Source organism: Miniopterus natalensis, chromosome X (genome assembly GCF_054644295.1).
Source record: "Miniopterus natalensis isolate mMinNat1 chromosome X, mMinNat1.hap1, whole genome shotgun sequence".
In the NCBI taxonomy this organism is placed as follows: domain Eukaryota; kingdom Metazoa; phylum Chordata; class Mammalia; order Chiroptera; family Miniopteridae; genus Miniopterus; species Miniopterus natalensis.
The window spans coordinates 7085605-7102989 of NC_142103.1; the positions used below are offsets into that span (position 1 = coordinate 7085605).

At 42.2% G+C, this 17385-nt stretch overlaps 1 protein-coding gene across 1 annotated transcript; it reads left to right on the forward strand.

Annotated features, from left to right (window-relative positions):
• Nucleotides 1-5520: 5520 nt before the first annotated feature.
• Nucleotides 5521-13936, forward strand: LOC107545976 (zinc finger protein 449-like; the record flags this gene model as incomplete). Its single annotated transcript, XM_087829440.1, has 5 exons — nucleotides 5521-5856; nucleotides 6060-6116; nucleotides 8134-8326; nucleotides 12820-12921; nucleotides 13194-13936. Coding segments are annotated over 5 exons (1431 nt in total), but the record flags the coding sequence as incomplete, so codon positions are not given.
• Nucleotides 13937-17385: the final 3449 nt, after the last annotated feature.

Consider the following 17385-nt stretch of genomic DNA (forward strand, 5'->3'; position numbering starts at 1 on the left):
TTATAAACTTTGTAGAAATTGGATGCAGAATTGGAAATGTGTGTGTATTTTTCTAGCAAGTGAGTCCATGGCTTTCATCAGATTTTTGTTGTTGTTGCTTTATATTGTAAGATGTCTCACAATAAGTCAAAACATTTTCTACATATAAATAACTATATTTCTGGCAAAGAGTGATTTTTAAACAATATGTCTAAAATTTTCATCCAAATCTCTTTCTCTCTCTCTCTCTCTCTTTTTTTTTTTTTTTTTTTTTGCCAAGAACAATTCTATTTGTCAATTGTATTTACTTTTTTTTTTTTTTTTTAATATATCTTTATTGATTTCAGAGAGAGGAAAAGAGAGGGAGAGAGAGAGAGAAACGTCAATGATGAGAGAGTCATTGATCGAGCCCACAACCCGGGCATGTGCCCTGACCGGGAATCAAACCCCGATCGCTTGGATCCTAGGTCGATGCTCAACCGCTGAGCCACGCCCGGCCGGGCAGCATTTACATTTTTAACATACCTTCATTTTCTTTTTTACAGTTTACAGTCAGCTTAATTTTGTATTACTTTCAGTTGTAGAGCATAGTGATTAGACAATCATATACTTTAGAAAGTGTTCCCCCCAAAATATCCGGTACACACTTAGCACCATATATAGTTATTACAATATTATTGACTATATTTCTAATGCTGTAGTTCACATCCCCGTGATTGTTTTGTAACTGCCACCTGTACTTCTAAGTGCCTTCCCATTTTTCACCCAGCCCCACAAGCCCCCTCCTGCCTGGAAAACATCAGTCTGTTCTCTGCATCTATGAGTTTGTATTTTGTTTCTTTACACTGTTCTTTAGATTCCACATATAAGTGAAATCATATGGTGTTTGTCTTTCTCTGGTTAACTGATTTCACTTAGCATAATGCCCTCTCGGCCCATCTATGCTGTCACAAATGGTAACATTTCCTTCTTTTTTATGGCCGAATAGTATTCCATTATATATATGTACCGCCACCTTTTTTAAAGAACAGTTTCTTGATTTTTTTTTTTTTTTTTTTTTTGAGACAGAGGAAGGGAGAAGAGAGAAACATCGCTGTGAGAGTGCAACATCAATCGGTTGCCTCCTGCATGTCCCCTACTGGGGATCCAGCCCACAACCCAGGCAGGCGCCCTGATGGAGAATTGAACCAGCAACCTTTTGGTGCACGGGATGACGGCCTACCAGCTGAGCCATACCTACCAGGGTGTACCACCACTTTTTTAATCCATTCCTTATTGATGTGCAGTTGGGTGGCTTCCATCTCTTAGCTATTGTAAATAATGCTGCAATGAACATAGGGGTGCATCTAGTCTTCCAAATGAGTGTTTTGGGTTTCTTCAGATATGTACTCTGAAGTGGAATCGCTGGGTCATAAGGCAGTACCATTTTCAACTTTTTGAGAAATCCCAATCCTGTTTTCCACAGTGTCTGCACCAATCTGCATTTGCACCAACAGTGCACAAGGGTTCCCTTTTCTCCACATCCTCACCAACACTTGTTTGTTGATTTATTGGTGATAGCCATTCTGACAGGCACAAGATGACATCTCATTGAGGTTTTAATTTGCATTTCTGTGGTGATTAGTGAGGTCGAGCATTTTTTCATATGTCTGTTGACTCTCTGTATGTCCTCTGCGGAGAAGTCTCTATTAAGGTCCTCTGTATATTTTTAAATTGGATTGTTTGGGGGTCTTTTGGTGTTGAGTTGGATGAGTTTTTTATAGATTTTGGATATTAACCTGTTATAGGATTTGTCATTGGGGAATATCTTTCCACATTCAGTATATTGTCTTTTAATTTTGTTGATGGTTTTCTTTGCTGTGTAAAAACTACTTAGTTTGATGTAGTCCCATTTGTTTATTTTTTCTTTGGGTTTTCTTGTCTGAGGACACATATCAGAAAAAATAATGCTAAGAGAAATGTCCAAGATTTTACAGCCTGTGTTTTCTTGTAGTAGTTTTATGGTTTCAAGTCTTACATTAAAGTCTTTAATCCATTTGTAATTTATTCTTGTATATGATGTAATAAGGTGGTCTAGTTTCATGTATCCGTCCAATTTTCCCAGCACCATTATTGAATAGACTGTCTTTGTCTCATTACATGTTCTTGCCTCCTTGGTCAAATATTAACTGACCATGTAGGTGTGGGTTTATTTCTGGGCTCTCTGTTCCATTGATCTAGGTATGTCTCTTTTTATGCCAGTACCATTCTGATTTGATTACTATAGCTTGGTAGGTTAGTTTGATAGCAGGTAACGTGATACCTCCAACTTTATTCTTCTTTCTCAAGATTGCTGTGGTTATTTGGGGTCTTTTCTGGTTTCATATAAATTTTGGATTATTTTTTCCAGTTCTGTGAAATACATCATCGGTATTTTGATAGGAGTTGCGTTGAATCTATAGATGCTTTGGGAAGTATGGACATTTTAACGATGTCAATTCTTCTTATCCATGAGCATGGTGTATGTTTCCATTTATTTGTATCTTCTTCAGTGTATTTCTTCGGTGTCTTATAATTTTCCAAGAACAGGTCTTTTACCTCGCTGGTTAAATTTATTCCTAGTTATTTTATTTTGTTTGATGTAATTGCAAATGGAATTCTTTTCTTAGTTTCCCTTTCTGGTAGTTCATTATTGGTGTATAAAAATACAACCGATTTCTGGATATTTATTTTGTATCCTGCTACTTTACTGGATTCATTTATCAGTGCTAGTAAGGGTTTGTTTTTTGTTTGTGTGTGTGTGTGTGTGTGTGTGTGGTTTTGTGTGTGGGGGGGGTTGGTGGAATCTTTAGAGTTCTCTATATACAGTATCATGCCATCTGCAAATAATGACAGTTTTACGTCCTCCTTTCCATTTTGGATGCCTTTTATTTCCTCTTCCTGTCTGATGACTGTGGCTAGGACTTCCAGTACTATGTTGAATAAGTGCGGGGAAAGTGGACATCCCTGTCTTGTTCCTGATCTTAAGGAAAATGGTTTTAGTTCTTCCCTTTTAAATATGAAGTTAGCTGTGGGCTCATCATATATGACCTTTATTATATTGAGATATGTTCTCTCTTTTCTCACTTGGCTGAGACTTTTTATCATAAATGGGTGCTGAATTATGTGAAATGCATTTCTGCACCTACTGATATAATCTTATGATTTTTGTACTTCATTTTTTATGTAGTGTATCACGTCAATGGATCTGAGGATACTGTACCAACTTTGCATCCCAGGAATAAATCCTACTTGATCATGGCGTATGAGCTTTTTAGCGTATTGCTGGATTTGTTTGTTTAATATTTTGTTGAGGAATTTTGCATGTATGTTCAGCAGGGATATTGGCCCATAATTTTCTTTTTTCATTGTCTTTATCTGATTTTGGAATTAGGATAATGCTGGCCTCTTAAAATGAGCTTGGAAGCCTTCCTTCCTCTTGAATTTTTTGGAATAGTTTGAGAAGGATAGGTGTTATTTCTTCTTTGCATGTTTGGTAAAATTCACCTGTGGAGCCATCTAGTCCAGGACTTTTGTTTGTGGGAATCTTTTTGATTACTGCTTCGATTTCATTAGTTGTAATTGGTCTGTTCAGATTTTCTGTTTCTTCTTGATTCAGTTTTGGAAGATTGTATGTGTCTAGGAATTTATCCTTTTCTTCCAGATTGTCCAATTTGTTGGCATATAGTTTTTCATAATATTTTCTTATAATTCTTTGTATTTCTTTGGTTTCAGTTTGACTTCTCCTCTTGTATTTCTGATTTTATTTATTTGGTCGCTTTCTCTTTTTTTGGATGAGTGTAGTTAATGGTTTATCAACCTTGTTTATCCTTTCAAAGAGCCAGGTCGGTGGTTTCATTGATCTTCTGTATTGCTGTTTTAGACTTTATTTCTTTATTTCTGCTTTGATCTTTATTATTTTCTTCCCTCTACTCTTCTGGGCTTTGGTTGTTGTTGTTTTTCTAGTTCCTTTAGGTGTAAGTTTTGATTGTTTGAGGTTTTTCTTGTTTCTTGGGGTAGGCCTATAAAGCTAAGAATTTCCGTCTTGGGACTGCTTTCCCTTTGTCCCATAGATTTTGGGTTGTTCTGTTCCCATTTTCATTTGTCTCAAGGTATCTTTTGATTTCTTCCTTGTTATCATTGTTACACATTCATTAATTAGTAACATATAATTTAGCCTCCATTTGTTTATGTGTTTTCTATTTTTTTCCTTGTAATTGACTTCTAGTTTCATACCATTGTGGTCAGAGAAGATGCTTGGTGTGATTTCAACCTTCTTAAATTTATTGAGATTGATGTGTTTCCCAACATGTGGTCTATCCTAGAAAATGTCCCATGTGCACTTGGAAAGGATGTATATTCTACTGCTTTGGGGTGAAATGCTCTGATAAAAGCAATTAAATTCATCTGGTCTAGCGTGTCATTTAAGGCCGCTGTTTCCTTGTTGATTTTCTGTCTGGAAGATCTACCCATTGATGAGAAAAAGAGTGTTAAAATTTCCTTCTATGACAGTATTACTGTCGATCTCTCCCTTCGTGTCTATCAAGATTTGCTTTTTGTATTTAGGTGCTTCAATATTGGGTGCATATATGTTTACAAGGGTTATATCCCCTTGTGGGATTGATCCCTTTACCATTATGTAGTGTCCTTCTTTGTCTCTTATTATAGCCTTTGTTTTAAAGTCTATATTGTCATATAAGTACTGTTACTCCAGGGTTTTTTTTCCATTTCCATTTGCGGGAAATATCTTTTTCCATCTCTTTACTTTCAGTCTGTGTTTGCCTATCCTTCTGAGGTGGGTCTCTTGTAGACAGCATATATACAAGTCTTGTTTTCTTATTGATTCAGCAGTCCTACGTCTTATTGTTGTTGTTGTTGTTGTTGTTGTTGTTAATCCTCACCCAAGGATATTTCTTCCATTGATTTTTTAGAGAGAGTGGAAGGGCAAGGGAGAGACAGAGAGAGAGAAACATCGATGTGAGAGAGACACATCCATTGGTTGCCTCCCGCAAGCACGTGCGCTGACAGGGGCCTGGGATCTGACCTGTGACTAAGGTAGGTGCCCTTGACTGGAATCGAACCGCAGAACCTTCAGTTGGCCGGCCGATGCTCTGACCACTGAGCCCAACCAGCTAGGGCTACCCTATGTCTTTTGATTGGAACATTGAAACCATTTACATTTGAAGTGATTATTGATGGGTATGCATTTATTGCTATTTTATTCTTTATAACTGATCTTCTTTTTCTTTCTTTCTTCTTAAAGAAGTCCCGGAACATTTTCATCAGATTTTAAAAACTTCCCTAAAGATTACAACCTGTGACTTTAGGGCTTTGCTGAAAGGCAAGCAAATAAGGGAGATGAGGTCCTCTGGTAACCACCCCTGGTTCTTTCTCATTTGCCCTTTCCTCAGCTGTAGGTGTCTACACCCAGGAAATACACAAAGAAACAAATTGGAACCTGAGACTTCAGATGCCAGGTCAATTGTATGCTGAGGGAAGGGGGTAATGGATACTGCCCTCAGTTTTGCAATCCAGGCCTCCTTGAATCTGGGCTTGGTGTTTCAAGATTGTGATAAAGAATCTGAAGTCTTCCGTCAGTGCTTCAGGCAGTTCCAGTACAAAGAAGCAGCTGGGCCTCGTGAAGTTTTCAACAAACTCCTGGAGCTTTGCTCTGAGTGGCTGAAGCCAAAGATTCGTTCTAAGTCACAGATGATGGAGCTTCTAACGTTGGAACAATACCTAACAGTTATACCCCAGGAGCTAGAGACCTGGGTGACAGAGCAATGCCCAGAGACTACAGAAAGCATTGTGTCACAGTTAGAAGACTTACAGACCAAACCTGAGACACCGGAGACAAGAGCTGTGTCACTATTAGAAGACTTACAGACCAAACCTGAGACACCGGAGACACAAGTTGTGTCACTCCTAGAAGACTTACAGACCAAACCTGAGACACTGGAGACACAGGTGAGAAAAGAGTTTGGGATCTTGGTAACTAGACCAAAGGGGTATCAGAGGCAGGTGGTATTGGATCAGACTTTTGTGTCTGTGTCATTCTTCAGGCCAAGATTTCTCCACAGTTGTTTTCATGGCTCTCTTCTGCTGGAGAAAACATATGGGTCAGTGGTTTTCAACCTCATCATAGCCAATTCCCCTTCTGTAACAAATATTTCCTAATGCCCCAGTAAATATACTTAAATGAAATTCATACATAACCTACCCCATAACCTACCTACAGTCATTCCTCAAAAATCACCAGTATTACACTTTAGGGTCTGCAGACCAGATCCACCCACAGCCTGTTTGGTATACCCTGTAAGCTAATAATGGATTTGACCTGTTAAAATATTGTTTTAAAAAAGAGGAAGGAGGAGAGTTAGTGACAGACAGAATGTGGCACACAAAGCCTAAAATATTTACTACGTAACTCTTTGCAAGCAAAATTGGTCAAGTCTGAGTCAAGTAGACTCTAGAAGGAATATAAAGGAATAGGAAGGTAGTTTATTATAAACTAAGAAAATGTTTCAACGTGCACACGTCTGGGCTTGAGTGCACCAGAAGGCCTCATGAAGTCGTCAGATGCTTGCCCCTCTGCACAGACTCACTGTGAAGGCGACAGGCAGTAATTCAGACTGATACAGCTCAAACACTATGAGCAGTGGTGCTGCTGGTCGTGTGATTTTCCAAGATGGGAAAAAACCTTGGTGAATCTGAGCAATTGGTAGTATAGCCTTTCTTTTAAAAAAAAAACTTTTTTTAAACTTTTTTCTTTTTAAAAAAAATTAAAGTTATTGAGTGACACCGGTCAATAGGGTCATATAGCTTTCAAGTGTCCATTTCTATGACACATGCATGATCTGTATATTGCATTGTGTGCCCACCGCCCAAAGTCAAATCTTACATTCAGTATTATTTTCTATTAGTTTCAGGTCTATAGCATAGTGGTTAGATGATCATATACATTGCAAAGTGTTCCCCCTGATAACATCCAGTACCCACACGACACCATGCATGGTTATTACAATATTATTGACAATATTTCCTATGCTGTACTTTACATCACCGTGACTTTGATTTCCAAAGTAGCGCTCACCTAGAAAATTATAGTTTTGCTAAAATATACAAAAATATTTTGTGATTATATGACCAACAAGGCGAGAGTCTTGACAGGTTCTTTTTACCTACATGAAAGTTGGTGGGGACCTGGAACAATTCTGTGTTCTGTGCATTATCTATACTCCCATCCCCGCCCACTAAATTATTTTCTTTTAGTTATAGATTTGAGAGAGAGAGAAAGAAACATTGATTTGTTGTTCCACTTCTTTATGCATTCATTGGTTGATTCTTGTATGTGCCCTAACCAGGATCAAACCCGCAACCTTAGCTCATCGGGATGACTCTCTAACAAAATGAGCTACCCAGAATTATCTATACTCCCATCTCCGCCCACTAGTTCTGAAAGCCATCACCTGACATCATATGCAAAGCACCCTTCTGGGGCGGTGGCCATGCCCTCAGTTCAGAACCACCAAGTAAAAGTTTTTGAGGCCATGCCATAGCCGAGCACAGGGCAGCATCTTTGGGGATGAGAGAAAGTGCTTCCAGTTGGGCATTAGGGGCACTGGAGGCTTGGGTGTAGATGGGGCTCTGCAGTTAGCCTGCATGAACAGGACTCTTCCAAAGTTTCCTGCCCCTAGGGTAGAATGAGTTTATAGTTTCCCTTCCTTGTTTGGCTTACCACATGAAATTTTGTCTTTGTGCAGTCTCATTCTGCATTGCCAGCATGGTAGGCACCAGCCAAGGGTGGCTCTTGAGCACTAGAAATGTGGCTAGTCCAAATTGGGATATGCTGTAAGTATGAAATGCACACCCCATTCAGAAGACTTAAGGTGAAAAATAAAGTAGGTGAAATACTTCACTAATAATTCTTCATACTGATTACATTTTGAAATTATGATATTTTAGATGTATTGGGTTAAATAATGCATATTATTAAGATCGACTTTACCTATTTCTTTTATTTTTCATATGAGCACTGGAAAATTTTAAATGACTTGGGTGGCTTGCGTTATGTTGCTACTGGGCACTGCTGGTCTAGATAGACTTTAGAGTGATGTGTTCTGGCATTTCCTCCAGATGGATAGTCAGGAAAAGCTCTTGGCAGATTTGGCAACAGTTGACATGGCAGACATATCCTTAAACGTCCACCTGGAGGTACCCCCACTGCAAGCAATGGAACCTGACCCTGAGGACCCACTGGCAGAGGCCTGGACTCTACAGGAGCTGAGCCCCAATGCTGCTGGGGAAGGCCAGTCCTTTCTGGACCCTGGTAAGGCAAGGGTTTTATTTCTTTTCCTTGATTTCTATTTTGAGAGCTCAGGAGCTGTCCAGGGTTGGGGTTGGTTAGAAACACCGAATACTGGATGAAAATGGATCGCTCTTATAAAGAGTAGTAGGAGGGAGTGTCTCTTGGGGAATATCTGGACACAAAGCCCAGTATTGGATCGAACAGGATTCAAAATCCCTTAAGCTAATTAATAAGCCTGCTCAGGAAGGAGGCTTTGACTCAGAATGTTATACAGGAAATGGATGAGAGTTTGGGTAGTATGAATGAAGATTAATCTCCCCAGCCAATTTTTATCCGTGGAATCTGTGGTGTTGTGGGTCCCAAGGGCCTCAGTTGCTCTTATAACATAAGAACCACATTCAAACATGGTACTTTATTAATATACTCACTCCAGATCCTTTAAGAGGATTTAATTGCTTGTGCCAGTAAAACAAATACCTATCCTATCCATTTTTATGGATAGAACAGCGTTTCTCCAAGCGTGGTAAGCAGATTCTCCGTATCAGGATCACCTGCGGTGCATTTTAAACAAGCTCTCTAGGTGAGTGCTGAACATACTGCCCTTTGAGAACCACTGCTGCAGGCAATACAGGAGTTAGCTCAGGGGGAGAAAGTCCCGGGGAAGAAAGTCTCCTAGAAGTTCATGGAAGTCTCGAGGGTGGTCGAGGACTTGGCAGGATTTTATAGAGGGAGAAAGCACAAGGTTCTCTGGGCAGACCCTGGGAGATATCATATTAGAAAAGATTGTTATATATGAATTCAAAAATCTGTTAAGCTTTCAGGTACCTTGCCTGGGATCCTTGCTTTCTGTGTCCTGTCTAAGTGCATGAGAATGGGTATCCTTGACACTTGGACCCATTTGCTCTTGAAGCCAATAGAAATTCTAGCTCTGGTGCTTACCTATGGTTTTACCCTCTCTCTTGTGATTTCCATTCCAAGTGCCACCTCTCTTCTCTGAGTGTCTGGCAGGCAATGGGGAAGAGTACGTGTGAGACCCCACCCTCTCCCTGGAAAAGATGGCTTGGTCCTTTCCAGGGGACCAAGAGTAGGACCATATGTGATCTGTGCAATGCCACCACCCACATGGAATTCATCTCATACTGTCACAGTGTGGTTGTTTGGTCACGAATTTGTCTTGCTTTCCGCATTTATTCATTTCATCCTGGTAACAAGTTTTGTAGCTTGCTCTAGCAAGTGCTGGGCATGTAGGGACATGGACTCTGTCTTGTTTTCCATAGCGGTGACCAGGAGGAAAAACCCAAAAGGACATATGTATATCCATTAAGGTCGAAGCCAAACTACATAAAATATTGCCATTAATATCCCATTCTTTACCTTACCTACATCTCTGATGCGTTAACAAGTTTTTAAAAATCTGTATCTCTGTGTGTATGCCTGCAACAAGTGTCAGAACCTAGCCAGTGGGTTGAATTATACATCTTTCTGCGTATGAGTTCCCGTAGAACATTCCCATGTGAATATTCTTCTCTTAGCAACAGTGCCAGGTACAGAGATCATATATGATGCTGAGCAGCACTATTGCTCTTGATTTGAATACATCCTTCTCTAAAGCACAGGAAAGTCCAGTATATTTAACAAGGGAGAGATAGAATGATGTAACAAGTAAAATATATCCATTAGGAGGAGAGGAAAGTACCCCTTTCTCATCACAGATTAAAATGATACACTATGCTTTGTCCTACTGACTGGGAGGTCTCCATGTCTACCTCCTGATCCCCAAAGTCTCATCCTCCTTACCACTTGCAGAGGGTCCAAGGGATCTGCGGGCTGATCTAGGAAGGAGATATGACCAGGAGTTGGCAGTAGCACACACAAGCTTTGTTGGGCAACTCTTTGTCAGGTGTGCTTGTGAGGGAAGCCAGGGGTCGGAAGGGGAGGACAAGGGAACTCCCCAGGGAGCAAGGGTTGGGGGGGGGGGGGAGGCGGGGGCTTACCTGTCTTGGTGATGTCATAGCCCAGTAGCACACTGGGAGTCTATAGGTCAGAGAATTCCAAAGGGCAACAGCAATTTGGGGTCATATAACCAGAAGGCTCCAACTTTTCAGTGGCTAGCAGCTGTGGGGTGATATTTTCTTAGCTGTGGAAAGGAGGTCGGCTCTAAATGGCTAAAAATCTGCTTCTGGGGGCTAATTTTTAAGTAATTGGATATGTGAGAATTTGAGTTTGGCGCCTGCAGGCTTTTGAGTAAGGAGTCCCAGCCGGGAGTGAAAAATGAACAATCTGGGGCCCAATACAAAGAGGGCTCTTTCATGCCCTTAACTTAGGCTCATTTCCAGCACAACCTCTGGACTGGTTACTGTGGCGTTTGAGGGTAAAGAGAAGAGCCCTGCCAACTGAAGTAGGCATCGAGGCATGACTTCTGACTGACATTCAATGTTGACCAAAGTGCCCTGGGGCCAAGCTATAAAACACAGTGAGCATCTTTCCATGGGCATGTGTCAGCAGGACAAATATCTAGGCTAGGAACAATTGGTTAGGGGGCATATACATCTCAAACTTTAATAGACATGGCCGAATGTCCTCCAAAATTACTGTACCAACTTACCGTCCCACTACAGCCTATGAGTGCTAGTGTCTGCTCGCCTCCACTCACAGGCTTGCCTTGTAATGAGCGCCGTGGCTGTTTTCCCCGTGTTGGCAGACAGAAGGTGGGCTGACGTCTGTGAAAATCTTGTGAAACAGTGTCCAGTTCATTCAGCATTTATGACAGTATTTTATTGAATGCATGAGTAGAGGATGGGAACTGAGGTCAGAAGGGTGTGAGGTGGGTCAAAGGGGGATGGTTACTGCCCTTAGCTGACCTGGGCGTGAGCATAGGTTGGGGAATGCAAACTAGTGAGTGATAGTGGTAGGAGCAGGGCTTTGAGAGTCCAGACTGTGAAGGCTGAGTGCACCTGAGCCACAAAGATCTGAGTGTTACACAGGAGGGAGGTGGGTGGGGGTGAGGTTGGTAGACAGTGAAGAAGCATGTGAGGTTAACAACCACCAGGGAGCTCCAGTTTGGGCCAGCCTCTTTGAAAGCTGGCACCAAGGAGTACTGTGCCGGGCGAGGGAGTCAGGTGACAGTTCTCAGTCCTCTTTGGTTTGGTGCTGCACAGAAAGGGGCAGCTGGACTGGTGGTAAGTCCATGAGACGCAGCTGCCTGGTGATGATACTCCTGGCCTTGTTCTCCTGGGTGCTAGATCCTGCCTCCGGGGCTGCTTCATTCCTTGACTAGTTGTGTCTTTAGCTGCCTTTCCCTGAGGGGCAGGTGTCTGGGTTGGTTTCTTGGTGATCTGTGATGAAGTCTACAGCCTGAAGACTATCAAGTCCATGAAACAGCATGTGAACACATCCTGCCATTCTTAACTTGTGTTCACGTCCCTCTTAATGGGGATATTCAGGCCTCCAGGTTTCTGCCACCCCAAGGCTGTGCTGCTGTCCACCCCCCACTTTCCAGACTTCTCGCACTTTCACTTGAAGGTTGCTGTCCTTTGATCCATGACATCCAGTTTTATTTGACCTGGGCTCATACCCTCTCATCCCTACCTTACCTTTGAGATGCAAGCATAAACAAAATGAAGAGTTGTACTTTAAATTCTCTTCGTTTGAAACATATGGTCTTTTCTTTATGAAAATAGAAAATAAGGTATTTTAGTTGCCTTCCTATGCTTTGGTACAATGTCCTAAAAGTTAAATGTTCCTTCACATTAACATTAGCCAAACTAACTTTGCTCATGTCATTTTACTAAGTCTAATATTTATTCATTGCCCTGTATTTCAGTCTGAAATGAGCCATTTCCAACCCACACTTTACTGCAGACCCTTAAACTTGGCTGGAGCTGAGGAAGGCATGTGGAAAGAGGCTGGAGCCAGAGAGGCTCTCACTGAGGAGAGGGTGGTAAGACACAGGGTGACAGTGAGTGTAGAGACGCCTCCTGCTTGTCCTTAGGCTGACAGTCCTACCAAAATTATTCCAGTAGCCATTCCTAACCCCCACTGTGGCCTCCCTCTCTCTTCAGGTGGCAGTGAGTAGGACAGTGCTTCTCAGTTTTGGTATGGCAACACTTTAGGAAGATTGAATTCACGGTCTGGCCCTCACCTACCTAATTCCATTCACGTTCTGGCCCTCACCTACCTAATTCCATCCCCCAAACAGATGTGGGGCTCATTCAGTGCATTCACTTCACACCAGAATTGATTGCTTCCCTTCCATAGATTGGAAGAAAATAGCTTTGAACTGAGCACAGTAGGATCCCCCCCCCCCCCCCCCCGCCATTTGGGTTTCATTCTTATTTTTCGTTGAAAAATGAAAAAAGCACAACACAAAGGCCTTGCCAGAGGCTCCAGGTGAAGCAATGTTGAGAAGGTAGTAGGCAGATGTGGAGAGGCCACGTGTCCGAGAAAGAGACCTGCACTCTGCAGAAACCTGTGTTGACTCAAACTATCCTCCCTCCCGTCTCTACTATGGCCAGGATCCCCACCACCAAAGCCTGAACTTGAAGTGCCCTGGGCCAAGGAACTACAGGATTGCAAGGAACTGGAAGAACTACTGCAATTTGTTGACTTCAACATTGGTAAGTGAGGGTTCATGGATTGCTGGGAAGAAACTAAAGAAAGATTCACCCTTACTCCCAGGGTTGTAAAGAGGTTGGGGATGGCACCTGGAAGTTTGTGTCTTACCATTAGCCGTTGAGTGTAACCCTTCTCGGTCCCTAGCTCTCCATTTCCCTTGGAACATGGTGACATCTGCGGTTTCTATCCATACTCTTGATTTTGATATTGGCAGAGAAAATGTGTCAAAGCAGAAAAAACGAGGAGAGTGTATATCCATTTTCTGTTTCTTTAGATGGAAATGCACTTCTTGAGCCCAACTTTCCAGAAGACCTCGAGGAGCCAAACAATCCATTGGGAATTCCCACAGAGCAGCTACCCAGATACCTCACATTGCCTGTCCATGATCAGAATCCCTCTCCGGGAGAGGGAGATGAGAGATCCAACCAGGAAGAGCCTTGGAACCCCAGGGCCCATGAGCAAAAGAGTGCCCCAAAGAAGCCACACCAATGTGTTCAGTGTGGGAAGGGTTTTGTTTCTAAGAAGGTACTTAAGGGGCACCTGAAAATTCATTTGGGAAAGCTCCCTCATGAGTGCCCTGATTGTGGGAAAAGGTTCCTTCGTAGGTCAAACCTACAAAGGCATCTTCGAGTTCACACAAGGGAGGCTCCCTATAAATGCAGCGTGTGTGAGAAGCGATTCACTCAGCAGTCACACCTCTCAGAACACCAGAAAATCTCTTCTGGTCAAGGAGTATCCACTTGCCCCGAGTGTAAGTTGCGATTTTGTAATAAAAAACAATTTATACAACACCTGAAAATCCACACAAACGGAAAGCCCCATAAATGTCAGAGTTGTGGGAAAAGATTTAGACGACAAAGAGACCTTAATTTGCACCACGGGTCACACACTGCAGAGAGACCATTTGTGTGTGAGAATTGTGGGAAAAGCTATAGACAGAGATCGAGCCTTGTTTTTCATTACAGAAGCCATTCGGGGCAGAAGCCATACAATCTTCCCAAGGAAGGCATGATTTAATATGCACCAAGCTGACCACTTTAGAGAAGAATTCTTTGAGAATTTGTTGAGGGAAACAGTTCCTACACAAAGTGGCACTAATCTATCAAAGCTTTAACCTGCACTAAGCTGTCTTGGAAGAACAGGTTTGTTTGAGCTTTATTTATAAGAACAGCTGTGTATTTTGCTGTGTTTAAGACCCATCTTCCAAGGCACAGAAATTCCAGAGTATTCACTGACTCTTGCCATTGTCATAGACATGATGTTTTTCTGTCTAGGCAAGTCTTGTTTAATCTTTACGATGAACATGTGTTTGTTTCAAGCCAACCACAGTATAGGAGTGAGTAAGGAGCACATAAATGTCAGCTCTCCTTTCAGACCTAGGGTCAGTATTCCAATAGATGGGGATGTGCTCAATTGACCTGTATCTGGGCAATATTTTAGCCAGGTGGAAATGGATATGCTGTCCCTGTTTGATTGCCACTGACTAGTAGTTGGAGCACCAGGCAGGTGTTTCCCTGACAGTGCCAACGAGCACTTCCCTTGACTCCCTCTTACACCACGTGTCAGAATCTCCTGTGCGCCCACTGCTCTGTTGATGCATCATTTGAGCCTTGAGCACAGTCCATTTCTGAAATGTGGAGCACTTCCAAAAGATAGGGGCAAGGGGAAAATGTCCAATTCATAAAGTGCTCGGAAGGGCAGAGATCAGTACCCACCACACAAGCACTAGGGAGAATGAGTGGATTATATAAGGGTGGAGACCCTCCCCGGAGTGAACTTCCAGTACATGCTGCATTTTCTTTCTCTGCTCTTTGAAATGATGAAAGCATTGAAGGCCACAAACTTTGAGTCGAGCTTTGGTCACATGCCACGATACTTATGCAGTGTTCTATTTGTGATTTTGCAGTTGTTTGTTATTACAGTTTTCATTTGATTTCCTTTCTGCCCCAAGAGTTGAACATTGTCGATAATTTCCTGTCAATTTTTTGTTATAATGCAAAGTTATTAATAAATGTGGTTCATTCTACTTCTGCTTTGAAGTTTATTGAGGTTTTCTTGAAGACTTATGTCCTATGAGTGTAGAGACTAAGGGTTCCATTTGTAGGGTACACCCTAGGAGAGAGGAATGGTTGTATCTTTGGTTTACAGCTATTCACCTTCTCCACATACTGACAAAATGTATGACAAATATCTTTTCCCACTCCTTGGCTTGTGGTCTCACTCACTTATTGGTGTCCCTTGATGAAGAGAATATCCCAGGTGTTGCATAGCTCAACTTATCATTTGCCCCCTTTATTGTTAGTGCTGTTTGAATCCTGGTGAAGCAATGTTTTGTCTACCCCAAGATCATGAACATATTTCCTACATTTTCATTTTAAAGTAGTATTATTTCACCTTAGACACTGAGATCGCATTTCACCTGGAGTTTATTTCTTTGACAAATGGTATGAGGTGAGGTTCAAGATAAGTTTAGGATGTCAGGGTACTTGCCACTTGAGGTTTTTTTCCTTGGCCTTTGGGCCTTAGCAAAAATTGTGATGGTAAGAGAATGCTTTTCCCAGCCTGTACATGGATTCAAGCAAGTGTGCTATGAACAGCCTCCCAGGTGCAGGGATATCTCATACAAAGGCCTGAGGAGAGGAGCACAGAGTGGTTGGAGGGAAAGCCAGAGTGCTAGGCAGAGGCTAGGTCATGGAGGGCCTAGTAATCCACCTGATGGTGTTGGAACCTCATCCCCTAGTCAATGAAATACCATGGACTCCAGTTGAGAAGTGCTGGTGAGTTGTGCATTTTGGAAAGCTCACTCTGGCTCCTGGTTGCGGATTAGGGGAGACAGATGGGGGAGGGGAAGACTAGTGAGGAGTCTGCTGCAGATGAGAAAATCTGCTGAGGTACAGGCAGGGGTGTGCAGATGAAACAGATGGGAAGGATTTGAGAGAAATTAAGAGGCTGAATCCACTGTATCTGATGACTGACTGCATACGAGGGGGTGTGACAGCCAGATCTGTGTCCTGAGCATCTGGAGTTGGGAGACTGGAGGAACAGCTCAGGGAAAGGGAATGAAGGCCCTCTTAGCTTATAGGTCCATGACCACCTATTTAAACTCATAGAAGGTTCAATCCTGCCATCGTGTTCCCTCTCTTCTAGACTGTCTCTCACCCACAGTGAGTCAGTCCTTTAATAATCTTTGGGGGCCTATTATGTTCTAGATAACATCATAGGTACTGGGGGTGGCAGAGTCCCAGGCTTCAGGAAAATCACAGGTTAGGAAGACAAGCTAAAAGTTAAGCAGAAAATTCTACACCAAGGTGGTAAGTACAGTAACAAACCAATATGTATAAGTTAATATTGGAGGAAGGTGGTCCAAAGGTAAGAACTTCCAGCTATAAGATAAATACTAGGAAGGTAATGTACTGCATGATGACTATAGTTAACACTGCTGTGTGATATATAGGAAAGTCGTTAAGAGAGTAAATCCTAAGAGTTCTCATCACAAGAAATACTGGGCATGTGAGGACTTTGCTCCAACACTATTGCTTCTCTTCTTCCTGCATCAACAATTTTTTTCTCTCTCTAATGAGTCAACATACAAGCATACACCCTGGTATTCCATCCTCTAAAAAACGAGATAAATAAATCTCCCTTGACCAATCTCCCCTTTATTCTCATCTCTTTGCTACCAAGATAGGAAAAAATATGGACAGAATAATGTACACTCACTTTCTTATATCCTATTGTCTCCTCAACCTTCTCTGCTCAGGCTTTTAACCACTATATCCTCCTGAAATGGCTTTCAGGATTACCAGTAACCACCAGGCCACCAGGTATACAATGGCCAGTTTTCTATGCTCTCACCACCCAACATCTTAGCACTTGAGCCCCTTTAATTGCTCCATGCTTCTTGAAATACGTTTTTGCTTGTCTTCGGCATCACCATCTTCCCCTGGAGAGGCTCCTTCTAGTCACCTTTGCTAGAGCTTCCCCCATTGGCTACACACTAGAGTGCTCCAAGGCTCAGTCCCTAACCTTCTTCTCTACTGACACATCAGTCCTAAGACTCTACAATTCATATAAATGCTAATGACTCCCATTTTTATAACTACACTGAGTTACAGACGTGGATGTCCCATAGGTACCCCAAGTACGAAATTTCTAAAATTTAACATGTCCTGAATTTTCTGCAAACATCTGCTCTTTCCCCCAATCTTATCCACCTCATAAAATTGCAACTTTGTTCACCCAGTGGCTCAACACAAAACCATTGGGTCCTTTGTCCTGAGCATATTTACATCTTTCTTGCAGGTGGTAATCTTAGGGGAGGTCTCAGGGGAGTGTCTCCAGAGAATATTCATGAGCTTTCCACCTGTGCTCTTTCAGTGTCGTGGTATCCACTGATTGGTCAGTGCCAGGGCAGGGGGTCATTAGTCAATGTAGCTGGTCCTGAGGCAGCCAAGGCACCGCTTGTC